General features: G+C 44.4%; 1 protein-coding gene across 2 annotated transcripts; it reads left to right on the forward strand.

Moving 5' to 3' along the window:
- The first annotated feature begins 1,446 nt into the window (after positions 1–1,446).
- On the forward strand, positions 1,447–13,230 carry ppp2r2ab (protein phosphatase 2, regulatory subunit B, alpha b). Of its 2 annotated transcripts, XM_046370028.1 has the most exons (11): positions 1,447–1,617; positions 3,754–3,825; positions 8,942–9,039; positions 9,171–9,336; positions 9,440–9,552; positions 9,648–9,743; positions 9,865–10,042; positions 10,181–10,345; positions 10,564–10,733; positions 11,080–11,171; positions 11,270–13,230. In XM_046370028.1, exons 1-11 carry the CDS (start codon positions 1,611–1,613, stop codon positions 11,547–11,549), a joined length of 1,437 nt encoding a protein of 478 aa, XP_046225984.1. In that variant the 5' UTR covers positions 1,447–1,610; the 3' UTR covers positions 11,550–13,230. The 2 variants fall into 2 exon arrangements, with proteins under 2 accessions (XP_046225984.1, XP_046225985.1); XM_046370029.1 differs by lacking the exon at positions 9,648–9,743 and having other exon boundaries at positions 1,450–1,617.
- The last annotated feature ends 290 nt before the right edge of the window (positions 13,231–13,520 follow it).

Below are 13,520 nucleotides of genomic sequence, written 5' to 3' on the forward strand. Positions count from 1 at the left end.
ATGGTCCCCAATTAGAGGCAACGATCATAAGCTGCCTCCAATTGGGAACCATACTCACACCAACATAGAAATTAAAGACTACAACACCCCCCAGTCACGCCCTGACCTAAAATACTATAGAGAACCCCGAGGGCTCTCTATGGTCAGGGCGTGACAGAGGCAAAGGAATGTCAAATAAATCTGTCTGCACAACCGATTGGCAAACAAACTGCAATTGAGAAATCATGTGACTAAACTGAATAAAAAGAAGAAGAAACTCTACAAAGAAAACAAAGATCAATTATATAAAGAATGATATTCAAATTTTTGGAGCACCTTAAATTTAATTTTGGACAAAAAGGCTAACTCAGCTCCATCATTCATTGATTCAGACGGCTCATTTTTATCACACTGATATTGCCAACTACTTTAAGAATGTTTTAATCTGCAAGATTTAGGCATGACATGCCAGCAACAAACGCTGAAATTACACATCCAAGTATGACTGACCAAATTATGAAAGATAAGCACTGTAATTTTGAATTCCGAAAAGTCTGTGTGGAAGACATAAAAAGCACATTGTTGACTATCAACAATGACAAGCCACCTGGGTCTGACAACTTGGATGGAAGATTACTGAGGATAATACATTCGCTTGGATACTGGAACTATGGTGGACATCTTGTAGCAAGTGGGAACAGCCATCTGGCCCAGCAGCCCTGCCAGGGGCCAGTAACTTTTGGCTACTGGCCCATTACTCTAGAATGCCCCATAATGACAAAGCAAAAACAGGTTTTTGGAAATGTTTGTAAATTCATAGATATTAAAAAACATAAAAGCCTTATTTGCATAAGTATTTTGACCAAATCATGGTTTTAGCCACCCCCAAAATAGGATGTTTTTTGTGACAATGTCAAATGTGCTATTTTATAGGCACCCTTTCTGTTTTTTACAATCCATGACCTTGTCTGTCTAACTGATGATGTATGGTGCTTTCAAGACGACTAAGGACTCTGGGGGGGGGAAACTAGGTCAAATCATGTGACAGCAGTGATTCTCAGGTTGAAAAGTGGAGCTCAAGAGAGTGGCCTGAGTTGCCGACTTGGAATTCCCATATGTAAACGTGACATACATTTTAAAATATATAATCATATATTTTAAGAACATATATAATAATCACTTTGAGTCTGATTTTGTCCGACCTCAATTCAACCTATCAGAAAACCGGGCTTGCCCATCTTGGTAAGGGGCCGGCGGTTGCCCACTGATCAGCCAAAGGCTCATTAGAGATTGGGGCAATGGGTAAGGTTATGGACGTCACCAGGATGCTGAATAATATACATGATAATAAGAACTGTGCGTCCCATCAGTGGGTGTGTCCCCTCTGGTTATACGCCCACGGTTTCCACTCAAGAAGAGGCGGGTTATGATGATGTCATGTGGGATGCGGTAGCGCCATTTTGAACTGTCTGTGGATGGTGGGTGTCGGAAGGGTGGGAAGACTTGTCGGGGAGGGTGTGTGAGTGAGCGAACAAGCCGGAACGTCTCGGTCTCACGATTCAGTTTCTTCATTTGAGAGACTGCTTGCACGAGTCATTACCTGACAAACAAGCCCGGGAATCCCTCTAGCCATGGCAGGTAAATGGAAATAGTAACGCGTTAGCTGCTAGTAACTCTACCGGTGGCAATAACGTTAGCTAGCGACCTTAACCAGCTAGCTTGCTAGTTATATACAATACTGTATTTAGACGTATATGTACGTCTAGCTAACAAATTGCTAAAGCTAACTAACTCATGTGTCACTGGGCCTCACCAATCATCTTAGCTGGGGACGTCGGAACTTTACAGGCTGACGTTAGCTAGATGTGGCTAAATTATAGTTAATCCCACGTTCCTCTCAATCACATACTGTTCGCTGTTATTTCATGCAAACTGTTAGTTTGAAGCTGTAACGTTAGCTACCTAACTATGCCAACGGCCATAATTTCCTTTTAGTGAGTTAGCCAGCCAAGTAGTATTTCTGGTAGCTAAATTGTCCCTAATGTGGCACTGTCGCGCTAGCATGACCGGCGAGTTGAGCGGGAGTCTTGATGTGAAAGATGGTGGGGTGGGTGGATGATGACTGGCTTCTTCCGAACGGCACCTGTAACGTTACGATGTCCACCTTTAATGCCACACCACCACCATTATCGATTTAACCATGAGTCACGGTTCTATTGCTGGATGTGGGCTTTGCTTTATTATGTATGTATGTATGCTTGAACATGAAGATCACCGTGCCATTTCCCTCAGGCTGGGATTGCATTGCTAGGTGGGCCAATAATGACTTGGCTGAAATCAATGCTAACCGTCTATGACTCAGTTTATGCATGAGATTCAGTGTCTGTCGAAAGTATGCAGCCCCCTAAATATAGAATTGTCTTCTTTCCAGATTCTATTGCAGTGGTTGTCTGATTTATTTTATATAACTTAGCAAGTCAGTTAAGAACAAATTCTTATTTACAATGACGGCCAAACCCTAACGACGCTGGGCCAATTGTGCGCTTCCCTAAGGGACTCTCAATCATGCCCGGTTGTGACACAGCCAGGAATCGAACCAAGGTCTATAGTGACGCCTCTAGCACTGAGATGCAGTGCCTTAGACCGCTACGCCTCTCGGGACCCCAAATAATGGGATACGGTATTACTTGTTGACAGAGGGCTCCATGGTGCTTGTATCACTTTTTGCAGAGGCAGATGACAACCTAATTTAGCGCTCTTACAATTGTGATCACTTGTAGTCAGCCAAGTTACATGCTAGATGTGAGGTTTCCCATGGTCTTTTATTGATGGGACATTTAGGCTTCACCCTCTACATTGACAACATTCTATTCATACCTGCTCCTCCTACAGTTAACACACACCCAACCACACTACACCCCAGACATGTTTTTATCAACAAATCTAACCAGTTCCATTGTGCAATAACATAAATGATTACTTGTGGAAATGTACAACTCAACCTGTTTCATTGTGCAATTACCGTTTATTATTATCGAGAACCTTTCTGGATAATATACCTGTAATAACCCAGCCAGAGAGCTGGGCAAGAACTAGTTGACCTGTTTCAATGGTTATTTACACATCTCTGTGGGAAATGTCTTCCTTATCCATTATATAATACTGTAGTAGTATTTCCCCAGCCTTGACCTAGTGTATGATGTTTGACGCTAACAGCTGTTGAGGGTGGCAGGTAGCCTAGTGGTTACAGTGTTGGGCCAGTAACCGAAGGGTCGCAAGTTCAGATATCCGAAACAACAAAGTGAAAAAGCTGTCAATGTGCTCTTGATCAAGGCACTTAACCCTAATTGCTCCGGTGTTGCTGTTGATAATGGCAGACTCTGGCCTTGGCCCCACTCTGAGGGTTTGTTGGGATATACAAAAAACACATTTCCAGTAGGGCAAATAAGCACCCACCTAATTATTTATTATCTTACGCTGTGCCCGAGGGTTCTCTCTTAACAGGTGTATTATCAAGAGACTGTGGAAGTACAGTCATAGGTCTCCAAGGACTCTTGAGGTCATTGGTGTTCATTTTGACTGTTCTCAGTCCATGTAGTATCAGATGTTATCAAAGACAAATGAGCTTCATGCACAAGATGGGACCAAGACAGTTCATTTTGTGTCTGGCAGTACACAGAATTTTTTTGTGCCAATAGTCAGGTCACTGTCAGATTTGTAACATAACCAGTTATGACCAATATCTCGATCAGTAACTGTCATTCTGTCATTCAGGAGGTGGGAGCAATGACGTGCAGTGGTGCTTCTCACAGGTGAAGGGGGCCATTGATGACGACGTTGCTGAAGGTAAGAGCTCTTCACAGGTCATAGTTGTTGCAGATTCATCATGGCTTCCTGGTATTTATTCATATTTCACAATAAATTATGTTGTGCTGGATAAATGATACTCAATGCAACATGCTTGTCCAGTTCTCTTTCATTCCCTGGCGGTCACCCATGACTTCTCATCTCCCTAAATGTTACACTACTAGCCTCACAGACAGTCCGGTGCTATGTGTAAGAGTGGCTGCATAGTCAATGTCTGACACACAATGGCTTGCTTTCTCTTTTGTCCTGTCGCCTCATGCTGACACAGTCTGTCTGAACATCCAGTATGGTGCACTGTACGCTAGGGCTGGAAATTGCCAGGGACCTTACAATGCGATATTATCACGATACTTAGATGCCGATAGGATATGTATTGCGATTCCGTACTGTGATTTCTATTGTGATTCGATGTTCCAAACGCATTGCTTACCATATGTCTGCTGCAGAGGGACAAGAGAGCCTTGAGAAAACAGGTTTTGATCAGTCATGGAAATAAGTGCTGAAAACCAATTGGCTCCCTAGTTAAAAAGATGGAGAACAAGCTATGAAGGGGAAACACTGCCGTTTTGGTGTAGGCACAGCCAAGTAGTGCAAAAATAACATTACAACATGATACGATATATTGTCAAAAGTAATAACCGTGTGTGTGGCTCACACAGAGTACCAGTCAAAAGTCCAGGTTTTTTATTTATTTTTACTATTTTCTACATTGTAGAATAATAATGATAAGCTGGAGACCACACCATCTGTATTTTTTTGTAGCTGTTTACATACCACCACAGAGGCTGGCACTAAGACAGCATTGAATGAGCTGTATTCTGCCATAAGTAAACAGGAAAACACTCACCCAGAGGTGGCACGCCTAGTAGCCGGGGACTTTAATGCAGGGATACTTAAGTCAGTTTTACCTCGTTTCTAACAGCATGTTAAATGTGCAACCACCATTACTCTACACACAGACGTGTATAAAGCTCTCCCTCGCCCTCCGGCAAATCTGCCCATCCTGATCTATCCTCCTGATTCCTGCTTACAAGCACAAATTAAAGCAGGAAGCACCAGTGACTAGATCAATTAAGAAAATTGGTCAGATTGAGCGGATGCTAAGCTACAGGACTGTTTTGCTAGCACATACTTGAATATGTTCTGGGATTCTTCCAATGGCATTGAGGAATACACCTCATCAGTCATTGGCTTCATCAATAAGTGCATCGATGACGTCGTCCCCACAGTGACCGTATGTAACCAAAAGCCATGGATTTACAAGGAGCATCCGCACTGAGCTAAAGACGAGAGCTGCCGCTTTCAAGGAGCGGGACTCTAACCCGGAAGCTAATAAGAAATCTGGCTATGCCCTCTGATCCATCAAACAGGCAAAGCGTCAATACAGGACTAAGTTCGAATCGTACTACACCGTCTCTGACGCTCGTCTGATGTGGCAGGGCTTGCAAACCATTAGACTACAATGAGAAGCACAGCTGAGAGCTGCCCAGTGACACGAGCCTGCCAGACAAGATAAATTGCTTCTATGCTCTCTTTGAGGCAAATAACACAAACGTGCATCAGGGCACCAGCTGTTCCGGACGACTGTGTTATCGCGCTCTCTGCAGCCGTTGTAAGACCTTTTAAACAGTTACATTCACAAGGCCACAAGGCCAGACGGATTACCAGGACGTGTACTGTGAGCATGCGCTGACCAACTGGCAAGTGTCTTCAGTGATATTTTTCAACCTCGCCCTGACGAGTCCGTAATACCAACATGTTTTAAGCAGACCATCGCAGTTCCTGTGCCCAAGAACACTAAGGTAACCTGCCTAAAATGACTACTGACCCATAGCATTCACATCTGTGGCCATGAAGTGCTTTGAAAGGCTGGTCATGACTCACATCAACACCATCATCCCAGAAACCCTAGACCCATCTCAATTTGCATACCACCCCAACAGATCCACATATGATGCAATCTCTATTGCACTTCACACTGCCCTTTCCCACCTGGACAAAAGGAACACCTATGTGAGACTGCTATTCATTGACTTCAGCTCAGGGTTCAACACCAAAATGCCCTCAAAGCTCATCAATAAGCTTAGGACCCAGGGACTAAACACCACCTGCAACTGGATCCTGGACTTCCTGACAGGCTGCCCCCAGGTGATAAGGGTAGGTAACACTTCCGCAACGCTGATCCTCAACACATGGGCCCCTTAGGGGTGCATGTACTCCCTCTTCACTCATGACTGCACGACTCCAACACCATTACATTTTCCGACAACACAACAGATGTAGGCCTGATCACAGACGACGATATAGCCTATAGGGAGGTCAGAGACCTCACCATAGTCAAGACAAAGGAGATGATTGTGGAAAGAGGATTGAGCATGCCCCAATTCTCATCGACAGGGTTGCAGTGGAGCAGGTTGTGGACACCAAGTAACTAGAAGCCCTCATCACCAACAAACTAACATGGTCCTTGCACACCAAGACCGTTGTGAAGAGGGCACAACAAAGCCTATTCCCCCTCAGGAGACTGACAAGGTTTGGCATGGGTCCTCAGATCTGCAAAAGGTTCTACAACTGCACCATTGAGAGCATCACTGCCTGGTATGGCAACTGCTCGGCCTCTGACCGCAGGGCACTACAGAGCCGTGTGGAAGGAAATTTGCAACACAAACTAACATGGAACAGTAATATATGCCATTTAGCAGACGCTTTTATCCAAAGCGACTTACAGTCATGTGTGCATACATTCTACGTATGGGTGGTCCCGGGGATCGAACCCACTACCCTGGCGTTACAAGCGCCATGCTCTACCAACTGAGCTACAGAAGGACCGTGACAGGACACGGAGCTCGTACCTAAGAGAGGGGCACCTTCGGTCTCGTGGATGTGGTTTGGGTATGAGAAGTCTGACACGGACCAGAAAACCGTTCACTGCAAAATATGCTGTAGGCCGGTCCCGACAATGGGCTGAAGCACCACTAACCTCTTTTACCACCTACGCGAGAATTATGTCAAACAGTACGGAGAGTCTACAGATGAGACTCCAAAAAAGTATAGACTGTGCTCAAAACAAACCCCCAACTCAGACGTTGCAAGAGGCTTTTGCCCGCAGCACACCATATGGCAAAGAATCACGAAGATGGAAGGAGATAACAGCTGCCGTTACAACTTACATCTGAAAAGATATGGCCCCAATTTACATGGTCGAGAAACGGGGGTTTCATGAGTTGGTGCTAACACTCAACCCAAGGTACCAAATGCAAAAATAACATGCAAAACAGGCAAGCCCTGTTATTTAAAAATAAAAATAGGCCTATTTATTTTGTTTAACTATAGTTGAAGTGTTTTTTCTATTTACTTTTTCAGATAATATACATTTAAGTCCCTAATTGAAAAATTTGCAAAGGTTCTAAATAAAGTACTTACTCATTTGATTGCTTTTATTTGTTGAGTAATAAAAAATAGGCCTTTACATGTGGTCATTTTATATAATGTATTTATTCATTGAATTTACAGAAAATGCGATATGTATCGTTATCAGGATATGAAATGCCCTATATTGGGATATGAGATTTTGGCCATATCGTCAAGCCCTACTACAGAGGGTGGTGCGAACGGACCGATACATCACTGGGGCCAAGCTTCCTGCCATCCAGGACCTCTATACCAGGTAGTGTCAGAAGGTCATAAAAATTGCCAGAGACTCCAGCCACCCTAGTCATAGACTGTTCTCTCTGCTGCCGCACGGCAAGCGCTAGCGGAGCGCCACGGCTAGGTTCAAGAGGCTTTTAAACACCACCTACCCCCAAGCCATAAGACTCCTGAACATCTAGTCAAATGGTTACCCAGACTATTTGCATTGCCTCACCCCCTCTTTACACCACTGTTGCACTCTGTTGTCATCTATGCATAGTCACTTTAATATCTCTACATGTACATACTACCTCAACTAACTGGTGCCCCCGCACATCGACTCTGTATCGTTACCCCCTGTATATAGTCTCCCCTGTATATAGTCTCACTATTGTTATTTTACTGCTGCCCTTTAATTACTTGTTACCTTTTATCTGTTATTCTTATCTGTATTTTTCTGAAACTGCATTGTGGGCACTAAGGTTGTATTTGGCGCATGTGACTAACATTTGATTTGATCACATCTCTATTAGGTGTGGGAATAGTTTGAACGGATTTCCAATTAAAATCACTTGGAACTGATTTGCTGGTGTTTTTAGTCTGTCCAACACCAACAAAAAAAATTGGAGGTACCAAATAAAATCACTGGTGGCTTTTATCAATTGTCACCATTATAGTGGTTATATATGTATTGTGATTCGATATTCCAAACATTGCTCAGAGGAACCAGAGTGTCATGAGAAAACAACAAGTTTTGATCAGTCATGGAAATAAGTGCTGAAAACAACGTGGGGGTTCAGGGCATTGACAACACTGTGTGTCCATGGCCTCCATAAACACGATACACACTTACATGCCCCAGGGTGTTTAGCCCAGCCTCCTGCTGCAACATTTCTCAGCATTGTCTTTCTGCTTGAATGGGCAACAGTGGGTTAAAGTCTCAGCTTTTGTCTACAAAGCCTCCATACTGCTGTTGGAGGAATGTGCTGCAGCCTGTAGGAACTTGGTTACTGATCATTGTCTGCTTTGGATGCCATCACATCCTCAGTGGAATGCTATGGCCTACATCCACCCAGATACTCATCCAGCCCTAAGACTCCAGCTCCTGGATAGCTGATAGACCTCTAATCAAATCCAGTGCTAGTAATGCTAACTGCTGTCTCATGGATACAACCATCTGAAATTTCTCTCTGAATACCTGTTGTGATGGGTAGAATTTGTATTTTATTTAACTAGGCAAGTCAGTTGAGAACAAATTCTTATTTACAATGATGGCCTAGGAACAGTGGGTTAACTGCCTTGTTTGGGGGCAGAACGGCAGATTTTTACCTTGTCAGCTTGGGGATTCGATCTAGCAACCTTTCGGTTACTGGCCCAACACTCTAACCACTAGGCTACCATCGTTAGGTTTTCTTATGACTTATAGAAGTGCAATCGAAATTAATTGCATCTGTTTTGTGTTCAGCCGACATCATATCTACTGTGGAGTTCAACCACTCAGGGGAGCTGCTAGCCACAGGAGACAAAGGTGGCAGGGTAGTCATCTTTCAGCAGGAAATAGAGGTAAGACTGGAAGTTTGGAGTTTTTAAATTCAAAATCATTTTTATTTGATTTTAGAGTTTTCTACCCTCTGCCTCCTCCATTCCTTACTCCTTTTTCTTTCTCTTCGTCTACTCCTTCTCTCCCCCAACAGAATAAGAGTCAGCCACAGTGTCGTAGTGAGTACAATGTTTACAGTACTTTCCAGAGCCATGAGCCCGAGTTTGACTACTTGAAGAGTTTAGAGATCGAGGAGAAGATCAACAAAATCCGCTGGCTGCCCCAGAAGAACGCAGCTCAGTTCCTGTTGTCCACAAATGGTCAGTCGGTTTTCACTCTGAACTTTCACTTTATGTGCATACCATCACTGAGCTTTGTTTAACTGTTAAATATATTTAACTAGTCCTGTGTTCTGATTGGCAGACAAAACCATAAAGTTGTGGAAGATCAGTGAACGTGACAAGCGACCAGAGGGCTACAACCTGAAAGAGGAGGATGGACGCTACATAGACCCCAGCACTGTCACTGCACTTCGAGTACGTGCTTAGCTGATTACATGCTAGGGGCTAAAGTTGGGGCCCTGTGTTCTGTGCAATCATGTGACAGTGCGATTTTTATTCTGTATTTTAAGCTCTCTAGAAACGAGTATTGCACACACCAACAAAAATCTGAAGATGGTGCTGGACCAGCTGACAAAAATAAAGAGGGACAGTTTGATAAAATCCAGGCATGTCAAATAATTGCAGTAAAACAGGGCCTTAGTTATATTATAGAGAAACACTAGTCACTGTGGGTGTAGCCTATACCCTTAGCGCCTCACCCGCTGACTACCCTCTGTACCCTTGCAGGTGCCTGTGTTTAGACCCATGGACCTCATGGTGGAGGCGAGCCCTCGCAGGGTGTTTGCCAATGCGCACACCTACCACATCAACTCCATCTCCATCAACAGTGACCATGAGACGTATCTATCCGCAGACGACCTGCGCATCAATCTCTGGCACCAGGAGATCACAGACCGCAGCTTCAGTATCCTCGACAAGCTGTTAATTATAGGATGGTTGAGGGAAGGGACAGGGGGGGGGTTGTGTTTACGTTTACCCCCGGTGTGTCACAAATCTCTTCTCCATAGGTGTGCTAGTCCCCCTTGACTCTAGCCCCTCCCAGACATTGTGGATATAAAGCCAGCCAACATGGAGGAGCTGACAGAGGTGATTACAGCAGCTGAGTTCCATCCACACCAGTGCAATACCTTTGTCTACAGCAGCAGCAAGGGCACCATCCGCCTCTGTGACATGAGGGCATCTGCACTATGTGACACGCACTCCAAATGTGAGTACCTATGATCAACAGGCACTTAGTGGCCACTGCAACAACCTCTGTATAAGGGGTTTTCACATTTAGAAAATGGCTTGACTGAATTCACATTGCTGCATAGTTAGATGTGGGAATATCTTGTTTTCACATTAATGGGGTGGGGGGGCTGGCACAGAAACATGCACCTTATTATCTCTAATAGTGGTTAACTTGAACTAACTTGACCTCTCCAGTGTTCGAAGAGCCGGAGGACCCCAGTAACCGCTCCTTCTTCTCTGAGATAATCTCTTCCATCTCAGACGTCAAGTTCAGCCACAACGGGCGCTACATGATGACACGGGACTACCTGTCTGTCAAGATTTGGGACCTGAACATGGAGAGCAGGCCCGTGGAGACGTACCAGGTGAGACTGGCAGAGGGAGTGTGGGGACTTAAAGTTTGAGAAAGTCAACAGGCTGTTTTAGTGCACGTTTTTATCAGGGACTGACCACACCTCATTTCCTGCATGTAGCTTCAGATAATGCCCACTAGGAGGACTCTACGTCTGTTCTTGCCAGACTGCTGCACTATCACACCCTGAAATTAGATGTTTTACTTTGAACTTATGTTGTAGGCCATTTCAATCATCTTAACACTCTTATTCAGAATATTTTTCCCTAAATGACTCATAAATACTGAGATGACCGCTGAGTTTCGTGTATGTGACACCATGTTGATTAGCTCTGGCCTGTCTTTTTCCCTCATGGCAGGTTCACGAGTACCTCAGGAGTAAGCTGTGCTCGCTCTATGAAAACGACTGCATTTTCGACAAGTTTGAGTGCTGCTGGAACGGAAATGACAGGTTAACGTTCATTGCCAAGTACTCAAATTGTATTCATAAAAATAACAAGCCCTAGGTTCTTCATTTCCTTGTCTTAATCTTCTCATTTTCCTTTCTAGTGTGGTGATGACGGGCTCATACCACAACTTCTTCCGGATGTTTGACCGGGGCCAGAGGCGGGACGTGACCCTGGAGGCGTCCCGGGAGGGCAGTAAGCCACAGCAGGTCCTGAAGCCCCGCAAGGTGTGTGCCGACGGGAAGCGGAAGAAGGATGAGATCAGTGTAGACAGCCTGGACTTCAACAAGAAAATCCTCCACACTGCCTGGCACCCTCAGGACAATGTCATTGCTGTGGCAACCACCAACAACCTCTACATATTCCAGGACAAAGTGAACTAAATGTTTTCTGTGAAGGCAGACATCCACTACCTTCAGCCTTTAATTTTAGTCAAGAACAAAATGTGTGACAACATCGCAGTCAACAACTAACCTGTCATTGGACAAAACAGACTTTGCCATGTTTCCAGGTGTGGGAAACTGAAACCATATTCTTGCCCACCATCAGCCTCTGTGGCACAGTGACGTGTCACTCACCATGATATTGTTTTGGTGATGTGCCAATCTGTGTGTTGGCTGCCCAGTATTGCCCAGCCCCAGGTCAACTTGTTTAATTTATATGTATGTCTGACAAGCACACTTTCTTTGGGGGGGTCGAGTGCTAGTAGAAAAACCAACACTCTGAGAACCATCCCTGCCCCTTCAGCAGCACCTCTCATTGTCTGGTGCCATAGTCATGTTTTTTTTATTAGTCAACTGCCAAACTGTTTTGTTTTAATTCAATTACAAGAACTGGTGTTCTGTTTCTATTGTTTCTCATACCACATACGTCTCCAAGCGCCTCCATCTCTTACTTACACGCACAAATATTCAGACACACATTTATCAAAGAGCCTAGCTGCTGTTGGTGTACTGCTGCACCTCAGAGGAACAATCTAAAACATCTACTGAAAGCATGTTGTATGTAGTATGACTGGTCCTACACTACATGACCAAAAGTATGTGGACATCTGCTTTTCAAACTTCTCATTCCAAAACAGGATAGGGCCTTCCCTAACTGTTGCCACAAGTGGACGCACAGAATCGTCTTGAATGTCATTGTATGCCGTAGCGTTAAGTTTTCCCTTCACTGGAATTAAGAGGCCTAGCCCGAACCATGAAAACAGCCCCAGTCCATTATTCCTCCACCAGCAAACTTTACAGTTGGCATTATGCGTTAGGGCAGGTAATATTCGCCTGGTAGCTGCCAAACCCAGGGTCGTCCATCGGACTGCCAGCTGGTAATGCATGGTTCATACTCCAGAGAACACGTTTCCAGCCTCCAAAGGTGGCAAGCTTTACACCACTCCAGCATTGCACATGGTGTTCTTAGGCTTGTGTGCAGCTGCTCGGCCATGGAAATCCATTTCATGAAGCTCCCGACGAACAGTTCTTGTGCTGACGTTGCTTTCAGACACAGTTTGGAACTCATGAGTGTTGCAACTGAGGACATACGATGTTTACGTGCTTCAGCACTCGGTGGTCCCGTTCTGTGAGCTTGTGTGGCCTGCCACTTCGCGGCTGAACCGTTGTTGCTCCTAGACGTTTCCACTTCACAATAACAGCACTTGCAGTTGACCGGGGCATCTCTAGCATGGCAGAAATTTGACGAACTGACTTGTTGAAAAGGTGGCATCCTATGATGTGTGCCACGTTGAAAATCACTGAGCTCTTCAGTAAGGCCATTCTACTGCCAATGTTTGTCTATGGAGATTTGCTCGCTGTGTGCTCGATTTTTAAAATACCCGTCAGCAACGGCTGTGGCTGAAATAGGCAAATTCACTTATTTGGAAGGATGTCCACATACTTTTGTGTGTGTGTGTGTGTCTGCATACACTACTAGCTCCACAACCAGTCTGTCTGGCCCAGTGAGGACTCCTTATAACTGCTTGGGAGAGACTACTGAGTCTGGCAACCAGGGAGTTCATGCAGTGTCTCTTTTAAAAAGAAATAAAAAAATCTTGGTTTTCTGTTGTCAAAGAGACAAGACATTCTCAGATGTGTCATATTTATAAATGGAACAAATGTAATATCTGTTTTATTCGTTTTCTTTAAGGTGAAGTGACATCTCTTGAAGATGTATTTTATATTATCGGGAGTATCCCCTTTTCATACCTCGCTTAATGATCTTTCTATTGCAGAAAAGCAATACTTCATTATAAGAAAACCTCAGTCATTCCAAGTGCTATACAGTGTCATACTTGATCTGTGTCATAGTACTCCCAATATTATACATAAAATTACATAGTGAAACGCTAAAGATGTGTGTAGCAT

The sequence above is a fragment of the Oncorhynchus gorbuscha genome, linkage group LG11 (genome assembly GCF_021184085.1).
Source record: "Oncorhynchus gorbuscha isolate QuinsamMale2020 ecotype Even-year linkage group LG11, OgorEven_v1.0, whole genome shotgun sequence".
In the NCBI taxonomy this organism is placed as follows: domain Eukaryota; kingdom Metazoa; phylum Chordata; class Actinopteri; order Salmoniformes; family Salmonidae; genus Oncorhynchus; species Oncorhynchus gorbuscha.

Coding starts and splice junctions, on each gene's coding strand:
- ppp2r2ab (XM_046370028.1), top strand. Junction 9,337..9,439: donor GTTCCTGTTGTCCACAAATG/GTCAGTCGGTTT, acceptor TCTGATTGGCAG/ACAAAACCATAAAGTTGTGG. Junction 11,172..11,269: donor TGCTGGAACGGAAATGACAG/GTTAACGTTCAT, acceptor TTTCCTTTCTAG/TGTGGTGATGACGGGCTCAT.